At 43.1% G+C, this 17,216-nt stretch overlaps 1 protein-coding gene across 3 annotated transcripts in view; it reads right to left on the bottom strand.

Moving 5' to 3' along the window:
• SPRED2 (sprouty related EVH1 domain containing 2) overlaps positions 1-17,216 on the bottom strand; it is a 122,107-nt gene that overhangs the window by 50,796 nt on the left and 54,095 nt on the right. Inside the window, exon 1 of one of the 3 annotated variants that reach the window (XM_061155180.1) lies at positions 6,203-6,500. The exons of the other annotated variants lie outside the window; for them this stretch is intronic. Within the exon in view, the coding sequence (XP_061011163.1) occupies positions 6,203-6,219 (17 nt within the window). The 5' untranslated portion in view covers positions 6,220-6,500. Of the gene's footprint in view, positions 1-6,202; positions 6,501-17,216 lie in introns of those variants that run through there. 3 annotated transcript variants of the gene reach the window in all.

Here is a 17,216-nt window from a genome sequence, read left to right as displayed (position 1 = left end):
GCAATTTCCTTCTGAGATATTACAAAACAGAGCCATGCTCTTGGTACATGTGCTTGCATGAAGTTTCTTTCCTGCCATAAAAAGAACTGGGAGGTAAGGAGAATGTGTAGGCCAACTAACTACCAAGATGGCTCACAGTTTAACACCATCTCCTTAAAATACTGTTTCACTTGTAGGAGAGTATTCTAGTTTGAATTCAGAAAGAACTTCCAAGGAACACTAGGGCTAATGAGGAAGACTGACAGCCATTTAAGACTTAGGATCTTCACAGATAATGAGAGCTTTGGAGGCTAATAAGCTGCTGAATTTGGGCTTTCTTCCTGGCTATCACCAACACACTTACTCCAGGGAGCCCAACCATGCTTTTGGTCACGCATTCAGCGGTACCTAAAGACTACTGCCCAAGGCAAGTCAACCCAGGAGTCAGGCCCAGCTTCTCCCAGCAGAGAGCTTTACAGGTAAGGTGGCAGTCCGGGTGGCCCAACAGATGCAATCACAACACCGTGAAGCCATGCTGCAGGCCGTCATCTAGTATCAGGAGAGAGGATGAAAGGGCTCCTGTCCTAACGTCTCATCAAGAAGAACTACCCAGAGTCCAGCTCATTCACCAGTGTGTTTCAGCCACCACCCAGGACTAAGCTCATCCCTAGGGATGTCATGATCCCTGAAGGAAGCATAAATACCCCATCTGGGACTGAAAACTGCTCCATGTCAAGCCATTTTCCACAGTGAGCAACTCAGGATATGGGAGCTCTTGAGTAAACTCAAAAGGGTGATCGGACATGATGACACCTTTTCTTGTGCTTGTACACAAGGAATTAGCTCTCACATTTACTGAAAGTCAAATCCTATTTCAAAGGGCAATTAATTTCACATCCATGTTCACTGAAGCATTATTTACAACAGCCAAGAGGTGGAAACTACCTAAATGTCTATGGGGGATGATGGGTAAAGGAAATATATTCAACAGAGTATTTTTCAGCTTTAAAAAGGGGAGAAATCCCATCATATGTTACAACATGGATGAACTCTGAGAATATTATGTGAAGTGAAATAAGTCAGTTACAAAAAGACAAATACTGCATGATTCCACTTTTAAATTTCAGTATTTAAAGTAGTGAAACTCAGAGAAACAGAAAACAGAATGGAGGCTGTGAAGAGCTGGGGTAGGAGGATATGGAAGTTGTTTAATGGTTACAGAGTTTCAGTGTTTCAAGAGGAAAAGGTTTCAGAGATGTGCTGTACAATAACATACATATAGTTAACATGAATACACTGGACACTTAAAAATGGTTAAGATGGTAAATTTTATGTTGTTTGCCCCCTCCACACACAGAACGGCAATTAGTTTGAGAAATAAAAAGGGAGCTCTTGAAGTAGGTATAGTCAAAAATAACTTGAAATTCATAAATGTGGGATTTTGACTAAAGAACATTTCTGTTGTCCTCACATTGCCACTATTTATAAAAACCCTAAAACTCTCCCCTAATTATGAAAGTAGTATATATCTGTTGTGCAAACTACACATATTATAAGCATGCTTTAATCTAAGAAACATTCTTCTGTACCATGAGGAGAGATTAACAAAGTGTCAGACCTTCTCATGGTAACTATCAAAGGGAGATCTTGTGTTTCAAATATGAATGTAAGTGTTGCGTACCCTTTTGTTCCATGGGATACAAGGCAAATTGCATACATGAAAAACACAGACATTTCCTTTATAATTGGCTTCCTTGAGTCAAGAAATCGCTTTTCTTCCAAAATCCTCTCAAAGAACAGAAGTTAAGCATAACAGGCTTTCCTCTAGTTGGTAACTCTTAACGACTTCCCCTAATCCTTGGCCAATTATGTTCTAATAGAATGCTTATCATGTTTACAAAATGAGCGACAGAATCCCTAAAAACTATTTTTTATGATGAGTATCTTTTTATTTCTTCTATTCCAACCTCAGTTTTTCAAATTATTTAAAATACACACACACACACAGATGCATTTTTAATGATTCCATTTCTTTAACATGGGGGCTAGTGATGTTTTTTTTAATATTTTTCAAAGCAGAAGGAGGGGCTGTTTTATTTTTCTTTGGAATGAGCTCCTGCCAGATTTTGCACACTGCAGTTCTTTGGCGATGTGATGAGAACACATGCCCACCCACAGACACTAATTTTGCTCCTCACCCTTCCCAAGCAGACTCTATGACACATGCTGTCTGCACTCCATTTGATGGAATTCAAGAGGCCCAGTCAAACAGCAGGCCCTGTGGGGCCAGAGTGATGGCAGGCACCCCATCTCTTCCACTGGATGGGCACAAGGAATGAGTGTTTAAAAGAAAGCCACAAAACAGCCAAATCCAACTTGGACATCTCCAATCTGAGTATCTTTACAATTCTATGAATTAACACTGAAAATGAAAAGTCATCTTTTGGGCTGAAATCTGGAAAGAGATAGTATCTTGCTGTGGTTCTCTGCAAAGAGTTCTGTGAAGATAATGCAGAGAAACTTCTCGGGCTTCCCTCAGAGTGTGCATAAGGAAGGCAGCCTGTCCTGTGGGCCAGGAGCTTACTCTGAGGGCTGAAGTGCCATCCAGGTGCCAAGGCATGTTCTTGCTCTTTGGTGATCGTTAGCCATGAAGAAATGCTGGGGGACTTCCCTGGCAATTCAGTAAAGACTCTGTAACTGTCCCTTCTCCATCCTAAGACAATCTGGGCATAGATGACAAGTCAAACAGGCTGTCAGCAAACTTATACCTGGATTATTAAGCGTCCATGCTGGTCTGATAACAGAGTTGTCACCCACCCCATTCACATGTCCCTAAGAGCCGGGTTGATGCCCTAAGCTTGTTCTGTATTTGTCTCTGGCTTTTCTGAGCCACACAGAAAAGTCGATATTTCCAGATAAACGATACAAGATTTATCTACAAGTGCTAGTAATCCCACCCACTGTGAGGGCAGAGTGACCATAAACCCCGGATGTGGGGAGGACAGTGTAACAGCAGAATAGTGAGCAAAGGACAACAGGAAACGGACAACAGGCAGATCCAGCTTTCCCCCGGGGCTACAGTTATAACCCGACATCCATAAATCATTCACTGAGCACTGCAAGAGCAGACTGCAGGCTCACTGAACAAGTCTTTCTAAATACAATTAAGTATTTTAATTTGATAGATAATCTATAGTATTTTTAAATGGTTACTGAGCTCATTATAGCTTTGAGTCATTAGAGTATAATTTTAATAGATGCTAAGAAGGGGAGGGGTCCTTAAAACTCAAAGATTGGGAAAGACTGCCCTTGGTGTTTACTAATCTGCGCCTCTTGAACATCCATGATGCTATAAACTTTGAAAATTCACTCTCCTTGGCTGCCACTCCCCTCAAGGAAGAAGGGGGAAAAATCCTTTGTCCAAGGCTACTGATCTACTTGGCTCAGAAAACACAGCCACCAAAACTATCAAATGAATTTTTGAGTAGGGCAGTTCTTTCTCTGATATGAGAGCCATCCAAGAAAAGATAGATTCATAAGAATCAGAAGGGAAGAGCTAGAAGTTGCTTCTACACAGAACAATTAATGACTCTGGAATACGGACTCTAATAAGCCCAGGAGGAAACTGCTGCCTGTAATGATGGATCTCCACTGAAGAGGGAATGAAAAGCAAGGATGGGGCTGGGCCCAGATCACAGCCTTTTAAAATTTAACATCACCCAGCTCAGAGCTCTGAACAAGGGCAGCATCTCATTCAATATCTATTAATCGCTTCCAAGATGAATGATGGTACCAACTGTGCTCTGTATCCCCCTCCCTCAAAAGGGAAAGTAGGCATCTGAAAACCAGGTGGTCACTTTGAACTGTGGCTCATGGGGCTTAACATCCAAGGGGTTCCCAAGAGCTGCCAGAACCTGTAGGGATGACTATCACTGCGGATGGTAGAGATCAATATGCCATGAGGGTAAAAAGTAACTGACAAAAAGAAGTCTATGCTGCCCTGAAATAACATGGACAAGACCTGAGTTAGTCTCAACTGCACCAGTCACAGGAGAACAAGACCTTTTCACAGACATAGAAAAACACCAATAAATCAAGAACTGTAAATGTTTTCATATACTTGCCTAAAATACTTTCTGTAGGCCTCAAAAGGGTAAAGAAAAAAAAAAAAATCAAAGTCTAAGATTGTAGCAAAATCAGGACGAATTAGCTAATCTCCCCTTAATTCACATTAAGTCACATTATTTTTCTGAAGACTTTTGACAAAATGAGCCCTGGGCTGAGGGTAGCATCCCACCAAGGCTTGGAGAGACAACCCTGCTCACTATAAGATGGCAAAACTCAGGCTTCAGCTCAAGCTACATTTTGAGAGAAGAGTTTCTTCCATAACTTAAAAAAAATGTTAATGAGAAGGAATGAAAAGGACTCTCACTTTGAATCGGAAGTATTTTTTAATATCACCAAGTGCTATTATTAAATATTCACTATATATGCATGTGTAGACATACACATAAAAATAAGCAGTACAGATGTGGGCAGGAAAATTCTTAGCAAAACCCCCACATATTTCAAATACTGTTCTTCCTCATTATTGTCCTCACCATAATTAGCATGTTACAGCCTAACAGGTGGCTTTCATTTATAGAAGACAAATTTAATGAAATTTGGAGATGGTCCTGTCTCCAGAAACAAACTGGCCATTCTAAAAAAAAGTGTACCCCTTAATCTACAAAGGGCTTCCCTGGTGGCTCAGTGGTAAAGAATCTGCCTACCAATGAAGGAGACACAGGTTCGATCCCTGGGTTGGGAAGATCCCCTGGAGAAGGGAATGTCAACCCACTCCAATATTCTTGCCTGGAGAATTTCATGGACAGAGGACCCTGGCAGGCTACTGTCCAAGGGGTCGCAAAGAGTTGGACACAACAGAGTGACTAAACAACAACTAATCTACAAAACAAACAGAAACACACAGAACAGACCCATTTCATGCTGGTTTACCATATCATTCCAATTTCTGAGTGTATTAAGGTAAGTAAATTTAATACATTTACTGACAGTTTAAAGTAAACATACCTCAAGGAAAATAAGTCATTATTGCGAGCTTTACAAGAAAGGAGAAGAGAAAAAAAAAAAACTGCCTTTTTTTCCAGCTTGGTAACCCCAGATCTGTTTAACGCTCTCCAAATGATAACAGAATTTACCACCACAGACAGGGCTGCTCTACAAATTCTAAATCTTAGGCAAATTTGTGGGCAGTTGTGTTTCAGGTCCTGACCCAGTCATTCTGGACAGACAGACCAGAAAAGTATAAATAGTACTGCTATAAACTAACCATAGCATCTGTCCCTAACAAGTAGGATACAAAAAGTATTTTTATAAAATATGAGGAGACGCTGAATGGACTGTCAACACAGATAGGAATGTTTAATACACTCAAATAAACAAGATATGTGCCTTAACTAGCCAGGCATTGTTTAAATTTAGTGAGTGAAGAGAGGGTCAGACAGGCGACACAGCCTCCCAATTATGCAGAACAATCCTTCAGATCATGTGAAAGCTATAATTAAATGTTGGTACCAATCTCCTCCACCCTTTCTCCCACCTAGAAGTTAATGCATGAATTCAGGATGAGCAAATTTTGATTTGCAAAAAAATAATTCACTTAGTAGAGGAATAAAGCTTTCTGGCACTAAGTCATCCATCTTGGAGTAGAAGAAAAAGCACAATATTAAAAACAAAAATCCAACATAATAAATACAATAGTTTTATCCTTAGACTACCTTCTTAGTGCATCCTTTCTTTATTCTTCTGTTTGTTTGTTTTAAGCTACCCCACTCCCCGCCTTAAAAAGGTATATATACTACCTCTGTTGTTTCCTAGGCAGTATCATTTAAGGCTTACTAGAGGTTTGGGTTAACTACTAAAAGGTTTGGGTTAACACCATTTCTATCTGAACATGTAGGGAGAAATTTGTTTCCAGAAAGGGAGATGAGTGGATAAGAGATCTGTGTTGGTTAAAAGATGAGTGGTTACCTGTCTGTCCTTGCACGTGGGCACGTGCACACACACACGCACACACACACACACACACACACACACTCTAGTTACTTAAAATCAGAATAATTCCCCCCTCCCTTAAGAAATGTTAAAAGCAGACATCAGAAAGGTTAGGCAGAGGAGAAACCACAAGAAAATAAAGTTCATGTAAACAATAAGCACATACCTGGCGGGTGATGCCATTTCCTCTACATTGTAGAGCCCAAGTGCTGGATATTAGCATTATTGCTACTACAGCGCTTCCGATAAAAATGGATCAGCTCTTGCGGACCTGAGAACCAGCTGGCTGCTTGAGAAGTGGTTTCCCCCATATATGATTCAGTCTCCTTGACAAATATACTGCATCGCGCTGGATGAGTCATCCGAGGGTTAGTCCGCATTTTATAGGCCTGTTGTGTCATTACTCACATTCAACATCCTGCTTCTCAAAAGTGGAAGCTGGAAGCCTGACAGCTGACAGATGCTTTTTCCAATTAAAATATTGTTTAAAAAAAAAAAAAATTCCTGTAAGTTACGATGATCAATCATGGATACTGTGAAATGACCACGGGAGTAAATGGCACAGCTCAATACCCAAGACTACAGTCTAGAGAACCACAAGTACAAGTTGTTTACCTGCCCCAATTTTGTTCAGCACTGAAAACAAAGACCCCTGCCCTCCTCTTTTAAGCTGTCAGTGAAACGAGCACAGGCATTTTGGTTCTTATGTTGTAAGGTTACCAAGTCACAGGATCTTTGTGGAAAAAAAAAAAGATACCATGTCAAAATTTTGTCACTGGGATAATGCTGTTAGGTGGGTAGTGGCACTGTGTTTACAAAATGTCGACTTTAAAGAAAAAGTATGCTTGGGATGAAATGCTATAATATCTGAGATTTGTTATGAAATATTTTTGACCCCCTAAAAGGGAAGTTTAAAGAAATGTGACAAAATCTTGATTACTGTTGCATCTGTTTAGTGAGTATGTGGGAATTATTCTCGCTCCTTGACACTTTGCATAACAAAATGTTTTCAAAAAATAAAAAAGAAATTCAGTTCCTGTGGTCTAACTGTACTGACACTTTTCTAGTTAGTATGAACTCACCATACATGTCAATGCGGGCATCAAATGTGGCCCGGTGGGTGTGGGGGCTCCCAGCTGGAAGGCATGATACACATGTCCTGAGGCCACTGCGAGGGCTGCCCCCATTCCCTGAACCAATGCCTAGTGCCTTCACCTCCCAAGCCTGTCTGGAGGCTATGCCTCACGCTTTCTTTGAGGATGTAAGCCCCAGCTTTGTTGGGAGCTCAATGTTGACATTACGAGGGAGGGGTGACCTGCCAGCTTCCTTATATGGTTTTGGAAAGTCTCCAGTAGAGGTTATATAAGTCTGATTTGAGTCCTCTCGCACCAACCAGGTGGCACAACGTTTGCACGACTCACTTTATGCTCAAATTGGATTACTTAAACCACCGGAAGGAGGAAGAGAGCTTTGATTTTATGGCCAGAAAAAACCCACATATGGAAGCTCCAATGTATGTTACAGGAAATCACTCTTGAAACTAGATGTTGTTTAAAAAGTCATCTGTGTTGCTAGGTACGTTTTCAAAGTGCGACAAGTCATCACAGGACACTGGAAAGACAGAGGTCCTATGATAGGAAAGGAGAAGTATCAGGCCGAGGCTCCCACCTCAGTCAACAGCCAACCCAGTCCTCAAGGGACTGGGCCCAAGAGGGCTGCAAACCAGCTGCAAATGGTTATGATGGCCCCCATACCACATCACGTGACCCTCACAAATCCAAAATGTTCAGAACTGTGTGGCCCAGAACTGAAGCCTTTCCAGTTTTGAGATTCTTTCCTCAATCAGACTGTAAGCTACAGGCTTATCAAAAGATCCCCTTGAAATTCAAAAATAATCTTCCACATACTTGGAAAGTAAAACTGACCTTAGAGCAACAGGTAAAAATGGGAGGGGGTGGAATTAACTTCCAGCCTAATCTGAGTTTCCATGAAGTGAAGAAATAAATCCATAGTTCATTAAAGAATTGCAGAATTCGTATTTCACTAATTAAAAACACAAGAGTAATAACAATAATAATGTAAACACAGAGACAAAGAATGAGAATGTGGCAAATATGGTAAAATGTTAACAAATGGAGATCTGGATATAAAGGAGTTCTTCATACTATCCATTTCACACTTAGAGAAAAGTTGTAAGTTTCAAAATAAAGTTAGACACAGAAACAAAATATATAACCCTTGTTACCAAAAGATGTTTATGGATTTAATAACCACCATAGTTTTGCTGCTGCTACCCTCACCTAAAGAGATGGGAATATGAGACCACCTGACCTGCCTCTTGAGAAACCTGTAGGCAGGTCAGAAAGCAATAGTTAGAACTGGACATGGAACAACAGACTGGTTCCAAATAGGAAAAGGAGTACGTCAAGGCTGTATATTGTCACCCTGCTTATTTAACTTCTATGCAGAGTACATCATGAGAAACGCTGGGCTGGAGGAAGCACAGCTGGAATCAAGATTGCTGGGAGAAATATCAATAACCTCAGATATGCAGATGACACCACACTTAAGGCAGAAAGTGAAGAAGAACTCAAGAGCCTCTTGATTAAGGTGAAAGAGGAAGTGAAAAAGTTGGCTTAAAGCTCAACATTCAGAAAACTAAGATCATGGCATCCGGTCCCATCACCTCATGGCAAATAGATGGGGAAACAGTGGCTGACTTTATTTTTTGGGGCTCCAAAATCACTGCAGATGGTATCGCAGCCATGAAATTAAAAGACGCTTACTCCTTGGAAGGAAAGTTATGATCAACCTAGACAGCATATTGAAAAGCAGAGACATTACTTTGTCAACAAAGGTCTGTCTAGTTAAGGCTATGATTTTTCCAGCGGTCATGTATGGATGTGAGAGTTGGACTATAAAGAAAGCTGAGCACAGAAGAATTGATGCTTTTGAACTGTGGTGTTGGAGAAGAGAGTCTTGAGACTCTTGAGAGTCCCGTGGACAGCAAGGAGATCCAACCAGTCCATCCTAAAGGAAATCAGTCCTGAATATTCATGGGAAGGACTGATGCTGAGGCTGAAACTCCAATACTTTGGCCACCTGATGCGAAGAGCTGACTCACTTGAAAAGACCCTGATGCTGCAAAAGATTGAGGGCAGGAGGAGAAGGGGATGACAGAGGATGAGATGGTTGGATGGTATCACTGAATCAATGGACATGGGTTTGGGTGAACTCTGGGAGTTGGTGATGGACAGGGAGGCCTGGCGTGCTGTGGTTCATGGGGTCACAAAGAGTCGGACATGACTGAGCAACTGAACTGAACCCTCACCTATCAAAAAAAAAAAAAACAAACTCAGACTTAAATGTAAACATTAGGAAGGGTTTCCCTGGTGGCTCAGTGGTAAAGAATCTGCCTATCAAGGCAGAAGATGAGGGTTCAATCCCTGGGTCAGGAAGATCCCCCAGAGCAGGAAACGGCAACTCACTCCAGTATTCTTGCCTGGGAAATTCTATGGACAGAGGAGCATGGCAGGCTACAGTCCACGGGGCTGCAAAGAGTCGGACCCAATTTAGCGGCTAAACAACACGAACATTGGGAAAGCCTCTGGGTTAGGACCTCTCATAGGGTCTTCCTTGAAGACAATGTTATAATAGGCTCCAAAACAAAAATAAAAGCTAAACAAATCCCCCAAGCATGTTGGGAAGAAAACATACTACATCCTCGAGAATATTGTTTTCTTGTTTAGTCTTGCATCTCACAAACTGATTTGACTGCAGGAACCCCTCACCCATTCCTATCCCTAAGGGTTGAAGCAAGCACTTTGGGAACTACTGCTACAGATCATGGGTTACAGAATGCTTCCCCGCTCCCAATCTTTTATTCTTTAAGTTTTCTTCAGAACTCACCTCACTTGTAACAACAAAAAAGATGTCCAGACTTGGTTTCTGTGTTTTGTAATGGAGATTTCTATTTGGCTGACTTCCTGGTGGATCAGCCCATAAAGAATCTGCCTGCAATGTGGGAGATGCCAGCATAGTCCGTGAGTCAGGAAGATCCCCTGGAGAAGGGAATGGCAACCCACTCTAGTATTCTTGCCTGCAGAGTCCCATAGACAGAGGAGCCTGGTGAGCTACAGTCCATGGGGTTGCAAAGAGTTGTACGCGATGGAGCGACTCACACACATACACATGCTGGATTGCTGGAGGTTTCCCGACCACACAACAGAGTCCTTGCCACCGTTCGTGCCAGTTAAGGACCCTGCACCTGTGCAGGGCAGGCTGATGGCTCACACTGGGTGTTGGTGTTTCTGTTAAAGAGGGGGCAGTTCCTGGGCAAGGCCATCTGAAGGAGCGGCGTGGGCCCAGCTCCACTTCACCTTACTCATTATCAGTACTGGGTCTTGGAATGTGAAAGCCAGCCTGGAAATCTTTGACTTCTTAATCCCCTAGGTCTTCACATATTCATCTCCTAGCAGTGATTTTGGGGTGTTAAGGAGCAGAACTCACTGGGAAGAACATTTTAATTCTTGCAATATATTACATTATATAAGAGTTTTAGCAATTATCTGTATGTATGTATTGGGGGGGGGGTGGCTAAAGTCCAAATACTGGTTAATGTTAAGATTTAAAAGCATAAAATTAAATGTGAATGTAAATGATGTAGGTACCAAAAACTGTGTGTAGTGGTAAAGAGCTTGAAAGTGAAAGTGAAAGTCACTCAGTCATGTCCAACTCTTTGCGACCCCATGGGCTATACAGTCCATGAAATTCTCTAGGCCAGAATACTGGAGTAGGTAGCCTTTCCCTTCTCCAGGGATCTTCGCAACCCAGGGATCAATCCCAGGTCTCCCACATTGCAGGCTGATTCTTTACCAGTTGAGCCACAAGGGAAGCCCAAGAAAACTGGAGTGGGTAGCCTATCCCTTCTCCAGGGAAACTTCCCAACCCAGAAATTGAACCAGGGTCTCCTGCATTGCAGGTCGATTCTTTACCAACTGAGCTATCAGGGAGCTTGAGCCTGGAGTTAAATTATCTTGGTTAAAATCGCATATGGCCCTTACTTGTGTAACTTCTCTAAGCCTTTTCTTCTTTGTCTGTAAAATGGGCATAATACTATTAACAATCTCAGAGAAGCATTCTGAATGGGATAAATGCCATCATACACAATAAGTACTTAGCATATGGCCTGGCCACTTACAGAGCACTCGTTCATTTGTGCAAACAATGATGAGGATGTCTGCAAGTTTTATGAATCTAGACTGTCAGGGGCAGGCACATTGTGGCCAGTCACCACAATGGTCTGATCACCTATCGTCCGTGGCCACTTCAGAGATATAAACGCAGAGCTGAGCGGTTGTGACAGAAACCATATGGTCCCCAGAGCTGAAAATATTTACTATCCAGACCTTTACAGAAGAAGTTTTTCAACCCCCTGGTGACCACCATTTGGGTGGATAAAGAACCAGGTCTTTTCCCTATAGAAGTTTTGGTCATTGTTCCCTTATTCTGCTTAATATCTCAATTTAGAACCAGATGCACGAGTATTATTTATGGTGATCTGGTCCACATAAGCTGTGTAGCTCATGCTTTCCTTACAATGCAGAACACTCACTACAGCACTCCGTCTCATGGCGGGTGGGGAAATCTACAGAGCCTGAGGTTGTCTGCTGGTCTTTCCTGTCCCCCCTCCTTCCTGACCTCCCCACTTCAGAGTCCAGTGACCCCAGCTGATGTGAGTCCACAGCTGTAATTCTCCTCCCCCAAGTCACATCTGTGCATTATGTTGAAACCACATGTGTCCCCAGAGCCTCAGGCAAGAGGTGAAAGATGATCTGGAAGAGGCACTCAGGAAGCTGTGCCAATAGAAATGAAGGGTGCTTTCAAGAGGGCTGGACAGCCATGGGCGGGATTCATACTGCCTGAGGGGCCTTCAGAAATGGGGGGCTGCTCCAACACGGCTGCTGCCCGCAGAAGTCCAGTAAGGAGATTGTGGACCAACCCAGAAAAATGAAGAACACGCCTCAAAGGCTGGTCCCAAGATGTATCACTGCATCCATCGTGCCGCCTATTTTCTTTGGCAGGAATGCTTGTTTATTTGGGGAAAATAAACCCACAGCATTAATGGATAACGCAGGTGAAGGGACTCTTGGGACTGGCCTCTGGGAGAGGAAATTTGAACAAAAGAAACCATTCACACTGCTTTCAGTTAGTTCTCTTATGAAAAAAAAAAACAAAACCCCAAAAACAGTCATAGCCAGCTGCTGGGACAGAGACTGTATCTGGGGTGCACTTGCAGTCTTTCTGGAGGTCACTTGCCTTCCTGGCAAACATCAACATCCCCGTGAGGTCAGTCCAATAGAAAATGGCCTGTGTTACATACTAAAGTGAAGCATGATGGCTGGGCTGGGCTGGTCAAGGAAAAGAAGGGAGGCAGACGGTTTCTGTTGTTACATCTTGAGAGCAGGTCAGAGATGGCACAGAGAGCGACATATATCCCTTGAAGTCAAGTTAGTGTTCAGCTATGTTCCTTAAAGTGTAACTGTCTAACACAGGGGTAAAATAAGACTCTCTCCAAAGCTCATGGTTAATTTAGGGATGTCTTTGGGAAGAGCCAGAAGACCTGCAATGATTAAACACATATGAGCTATTAACCTAAGTAGATTTTTTTTTTTAAAGAGACCACATGATGTGAAAACCTTTCAGAGCTGGGCTTATGGATTCAGCCAGGTATCTTTAGGGAAAGGCAACAGCAACTCACATTTACCCAGTGCCCATTTGAAGTGGGGTGCTATATGACTACATCAACACAGCCACAATTTTTGTTTCTGGCCTCAATGGAGAAAAGAGGGATGAGCGACTAGGTCAACTCAGGTTAGATAGTCTGAGTTTTTTCAGAACAGAATGTTCTACAAACAAGACTGATAAAAGAAGGACTCTGAAATACATTAGAAATATGGGAACGTCACCCTGGAAAATTACTGAAGGAGCCATGGACTTGATGAGCAAGGAATAGATAAAAGCATTCCGGGTCTGGGTCCATGGTAGGGCCGCAGGCCAGCCATCCATCAGATCATGTTACCTTCCAGACTGGACTAAGTTAACACGGCAACAGGACTTAGACTCAGAGATCGGGCTGGAGACAGAAGCCAAGCTTCTAGGGGTGGAACTTTAAGTTCAGGGGATGAAGTCGCCTCAAGATGTGGAAAGACACACATACACACACTCTCTCTCTCTCTCTCTCTCTCAACACACACAGGAGTGCGTAAGGGGTAACTTTCTAGTGAATCTGACATCTGCCAGGCTGAACGGTGAGGTAGGTCTATGCTTGAAATCTCTGCTTAGGCTTCCCTGGTGGCTCAGATATAAAGAATCCACCTACAATGCAGGAGACCTGGGTTCAATCCCTGGGTCAAGAAGATCCCCTGGAGAAGAGAATGGCTACCTACTCCAGTATTGCGGCCTGAAAAATCCCATGGACAGAGAGGCCTGGGGGGCTACAAGTCCATGGGGTCACAAAAAGTCAGATATGACTGAGCAACTAACACTTTTTCACTTCTTCACTTCATGCTTGAAATCTGCTTAACACTTGAGGCTTATTCCTCAAGGTACACTTGTATCATGAGGATCACAGCACAGACTGAACATATTGGACCCAAATCTCCATCAGCTCAGCTCAGCCCACCCTGTTGTTTTCCTAACTTGCAGCCAGAATTAGATGTGAAGCCGCTCAAACATTGTATAGTTCCAGGGATAGTCTTCAGAAGAGGAATCTAACCACTCACCTTGATTGCTGCTGGTCACCAAAAAGTTATCCAAGACAATGGTAGCCACCTGTTTGTCAGATGGCTCTACAGATATTTGGCTGTGGAAACAGAAATCTTTTCTGAGAATTCCTAACAGTAACTTTTTAATCATCCGCCTATGTACACAGCACACATGACTTGGGCTAGAAACCCTGCAAATTTATTCTATTGGGAAGCAGTAGCTTGGGTCACAAGTAGCTGCCCTTGTGGCTCAGCTGGTAAAGAATCTGCCTGCAATGTGGGAGACCTGGGTTCGATCCCTGGGTTGGGAAGATCCCCTGGAGAAGGGAAAGGCTACCCACTCCAGTATTCTGGCCTGGAGAATTCCATGGACTGTATAGCCCATGGGGTCGCAAAGAATCGGATATGACTGAGCGACTTTCACTTCACTTCACAGCTTGGGCCTAACTTTACCATTAGTTGTATGACCTCAGGATGCAGAGACCCTTCCTTGTGTAGAAAACTCAGGGCTTAAACTAGTTTAGTCTCTCAAGCTCCAAAGCTGTACAGAGAATGGACTGCTAACAGGAAAACTGCCTAGTGATGCAAGCAGACAAAGACAAAGGAGTGGAGAGCTGGGCAGTGCCGGAGGAGCCGCGGGCACAGTTATGTTCCTGACCCTGGATCTCAGAGGCCAGCTTAAACTAACCCACTTGTTTAAAGGATGTGAATCTCATGCCAAAGCTAGAACTGACTTTTCCTTACCAACATTAGTCAACAGCAGCAGCTAATGTCAACATTAGCCACGCTTGTGTTATAGGCAGGTGCTGAGCCTTACAATCTCACAGAACTTTTAATCACAGACAGACTGGAGAGGGGGAACAGCCTAGCATACCTTCTTCTCCATCTTCATGGCCATCAGTACCACAGTGACAGCATCTCTCTAGGATTTGCATGTAACCTTTGCCATTGGACTTGAGATGCTTAAGTTTTTTTTCCTTCTTTTTTGTTTTTACTTTTGTAGCTCAGCATATGGCAAATGGTAAACCCTTGGCAGATTGAATTTCTTTCATTCATTCAACAGACACATTATCCTTTAGTGCTTAATAGAGGGTGGAGATGAAGATTATAGAAAGGGAAGAAACGACAGAAAGGTGGTGACAAACTCTTGAAATGTGTATTTTTTTCTTCATTACAGAAGTATTAAGTTTACTGCAGAGCATTTAGGGAATACCAAGAAAAACATTCACCTGAGATGACATCTAGGTGGTATAACTTAAGAGCATTACCTGTGTCTAAAGTTATGTGATGCATGTTTACTAATTTAATGTATTCTTTGCCACTACCTGAATCCTGTTAAAAAATAATTGGGAAATAATATTTCCCTATTTTTCTATTTATTCATTTCTGATTTAAAAAACACAAAAGATAATGTGTGCAGGGCTTAGCCATATTTTTTGCCCCCCCATTTTAGTTCAGCATCCCCGAAGGGCGAGTAAGTAATTTACGGGTTTAGCACCTTATAAGCCTTAGAGGTGCTAGTGGTAAAAGATCTGCCTGCCAATGCTGGAGACTTAAGAGATGCGGGTTCAAATCCTGGGTCAGGAAGATCCCCTGGAGGAGGCCATAGCAGCCCACTCCAGTATTCTTGCCCAGAGAATCCTCATGGACAGAGGAGCCTAGTGGGCTACAGTCCATAGGGTCACAGAGTTGGACGTGACTGAGCAACTTAGCATGCACACAAGCCTTAGATATTAACTAAAAACCAGAAGAGCAGTCTAGAATTCTAAAATGAGTCTCAGAGGTATCTACTTCTATACCAACTACATTTGACAGAGGAGGTAACTAAGACCAGTGGCCACGTTTCTTATTCAGATACAGCTGTACCAGCAGGAAAGCAATGGGCCTGAGACCTGTGACACTCAGCCCATCACTCCTTACTGAGAATTACCTACCTGGCTGAACCCCAAATCATCCCTACATTCTGTCACCCTGTTAACTTCTGGTTTTTGAAAAGCAATCAGATGATTCCAAAACAAGAAAAGCAGATGACAGTGTCCAGAATATGTCCCTGCTCTAGAATTCTCGGTGGCAGGTTAAGTAAACCACCATCAGGTTAGCCGAAGGCACTCATTATTCTGTAAAGTGCTTCTGATTATTTAAAAAATGGGCCAGTGAACTTGAGTTAGGGCTTGCTGGTCAATGTACTGCAACTATCAGATAAAGATTACAGATCACTGACACAGGCACCCACTTCTCGAGGCACAGGTGGTGAGCATACAACTTGCTTCAGGTGTCTCCCTTTCCCAGGAACCCCAGTGGTCCTTCCCGGCTGCAAGAGGGGAGGAAAGAATTCAAAGTACTTCACCAAACAAAGAACCTTGCTCTGGGTGAAGCTAGTTAAGGTGAAGGTGGCTTCTAGGGAAGTCTCACATATTCACGGTTAACCTTCCAAATTCAACAGCACCTGCTCAGCCAGAGAAGAGAAGCAAGAAGAAGACAGAAGAGGCTCTTCCTCTGGAGGAAACATAGCCCCCAGTGTCAGCAGAGATCTGGGGACCCTTCATCCACGTGTGTCTCCTGGTCCACTGCTCCCCTTGATGTGACTCTGGTATTTAAAGACGCAGTACAGGGCCTGCCCTGGTGGCCAGCAGTTAGGCCTCTGCGCTTCCACTGCAGGGGGTACCGGTTCCATCCCTCGTCAGGAAACTAAGATCCCACATGCCACGTGGCATGGCCAAAAGAATAACTAAAAATAAAAAACAAAGATGCAGTACATATTCATCTCTCAACATGCACTCTAAATGCTAGCTGACCACCTCATTTCCTGCTCCATCATAAAAATAGTGGTCCTGAAACAAACAAACAAACAAACAAACAAACAAAACCCCACAAAACAAAGCAGTGGTCCTTCTTCCTAAGACTGGAGGGAGGAGGTAAAAGATTGCATGCTGGCCTCCTACAGAGCTGTCAAGGGTACTTATGACCACGAGTGATTTTCATCATGTGTAAAGCTCAACTCAGAAGAGGAAGAGACCTGTGGGAGAGATGACATGCCCCTGACTGAGCCTCAACCTGACCAGCACCCACCCCAGCACAGTACTCAGTAGAGCACTCACCGGAGGAAGAACAGAGGAGGGCTTACTCACTCCCTTCACTTGGCTGCCAGTTAAAAGGACAGCGTTCAAGTCTTATTAAAACAAGTATCAGATGGTTACGAGGAAACAGTGAAGGGGAATGGACAATGAATGCGGGTCCCACCTATTTTATAAACGAAAAACCAAAAAGTAAGCCCCAAATGCACAAACTGGAATAAAATATAAAAGGTGTTATTGTGGCAGAGCCAAGAATAGGTCCTGTGTGTCCTTGAATTTCATCTTTCTGAGTGCTTTTGAACAGGGTTTGTTCCTATGTGTTCTTTGTTTGAAGTCGCCC

The sequence above is a fragment of the Dama dama genome, chromosome 11 (genome assembly GCF_033118175.1).
Source record: "Dama dama isolate Ldn47 chromosome 11, ASM3311817v1, whole genome shotgun sequence".
In the NCBI taxonomy this organism is placed as follows: domain Eukaryota; kingdom Metazoa; phylum Chordata; class Mammalia; order Artiodactyla; family Cervidae; genus Dama; species Dama dama.
The sequence above is the reverse complement of the archived record's forward strand: the minus strand, read 5'-3'. Positions and strand labels throughout refer to the sequence as shown.